The sequence below is a fragment of the Camelina sativa genome, unplaced genomic scaffold, assembly GCF_000633955.1.
Source record: "Camelina sativa cultivar DH55 unplaced genomic scaffold, Cs unpScaffold04612, whole genome shotgun sequence".
NCBI classification, from domain to species: domain Eukaryota; kingdom Viridiplantae; phylum Streptophyta; class Magnoliopsida; order Brassicales; family Brassicaceae; genus Camelina; species Camelina sativa.
In genome coordinates this window covers 1-630 of record NW_010925705.1, presented here as the reverse complement: position 1 = coordinate 630, position 630 = coordinate 1, and the positions used below count along the sequence as shown (strand labels likewise).

At 44.1% G+C, this 630-nt stretch overlaps 1 protein-coding gene across 1 annotated transcript; it reads left to right on the top strand.

Annotated features, from left to right (window-relative positions):
* Positions 1 to 4: 4 nt before the first annotated feature.
* Positions 5 to 625, top strand: LOC104774683 (dnaJ homolog subfamily B member 1-like; the record flags this gene model as incomplete). The annotated part of the gene is made up of 2 exons (XM_010499193.1): positions 5 to 129; positions 217 to 625. Coding segments are annotated over 2 exons (534 nt in total), but the record flags the coding sequence as incomplete, so codon positions are not given.
* Positions 626 to 630: the final 5 nt, after the last annotated feature.

Here is a 630-nt window from a genome sequence, read left to right as displayed (position 1 = left end):
CAGTGAAGGCACTCCTGCGCCTAAGAAACCTCCACCCGTTGAGAGCAAATTGCTTTGTAGTCTTGAAGAGTTGTATTCTGGATCAACTAGGAAAATGAAGATTTCTAGATCCATCGTTGACGCTAACGGGTTTGTTACTATTATTAGAGTTAGGTTTCTCTCTTACGTTTTCAAGAAATGTTAGTTCATTAGTGTTGTTTCTTTGGGATGGTGCAGGAGACAGGCACAAGAGACAGAGATACTGACGATTGTTGTGAAACCGGGATGGAAGAAAGGGACAAAGATCAAGTTTCCTGACAAAGGAAACGAGCAAGTGAACCAATTACCAGCTGATTTGGTGTTTGTTATCGACGAGAAACCGCACGATTTGTTCAAGAGAGACGGGAATGATCTCATGACAAGCCGGAGAGTGACGCTCGCAGAAGCTATAGGAGGAACAAATGTGAATATCAACACGCTCGATGGGAGGAATCTACCCGTTAGTGTCCCGGAAATCGTCAGTCCAGGGTATGAGCTTGTTGTTCCTGGAGAAGGGATGCCAATAGCTAAAGAACCAAGAAACAAAGGCGATCTCAAGATCAAATTCGATGTTCAGTTTCCCGCAAGATTGACAACAGAGCAGAAATCTGC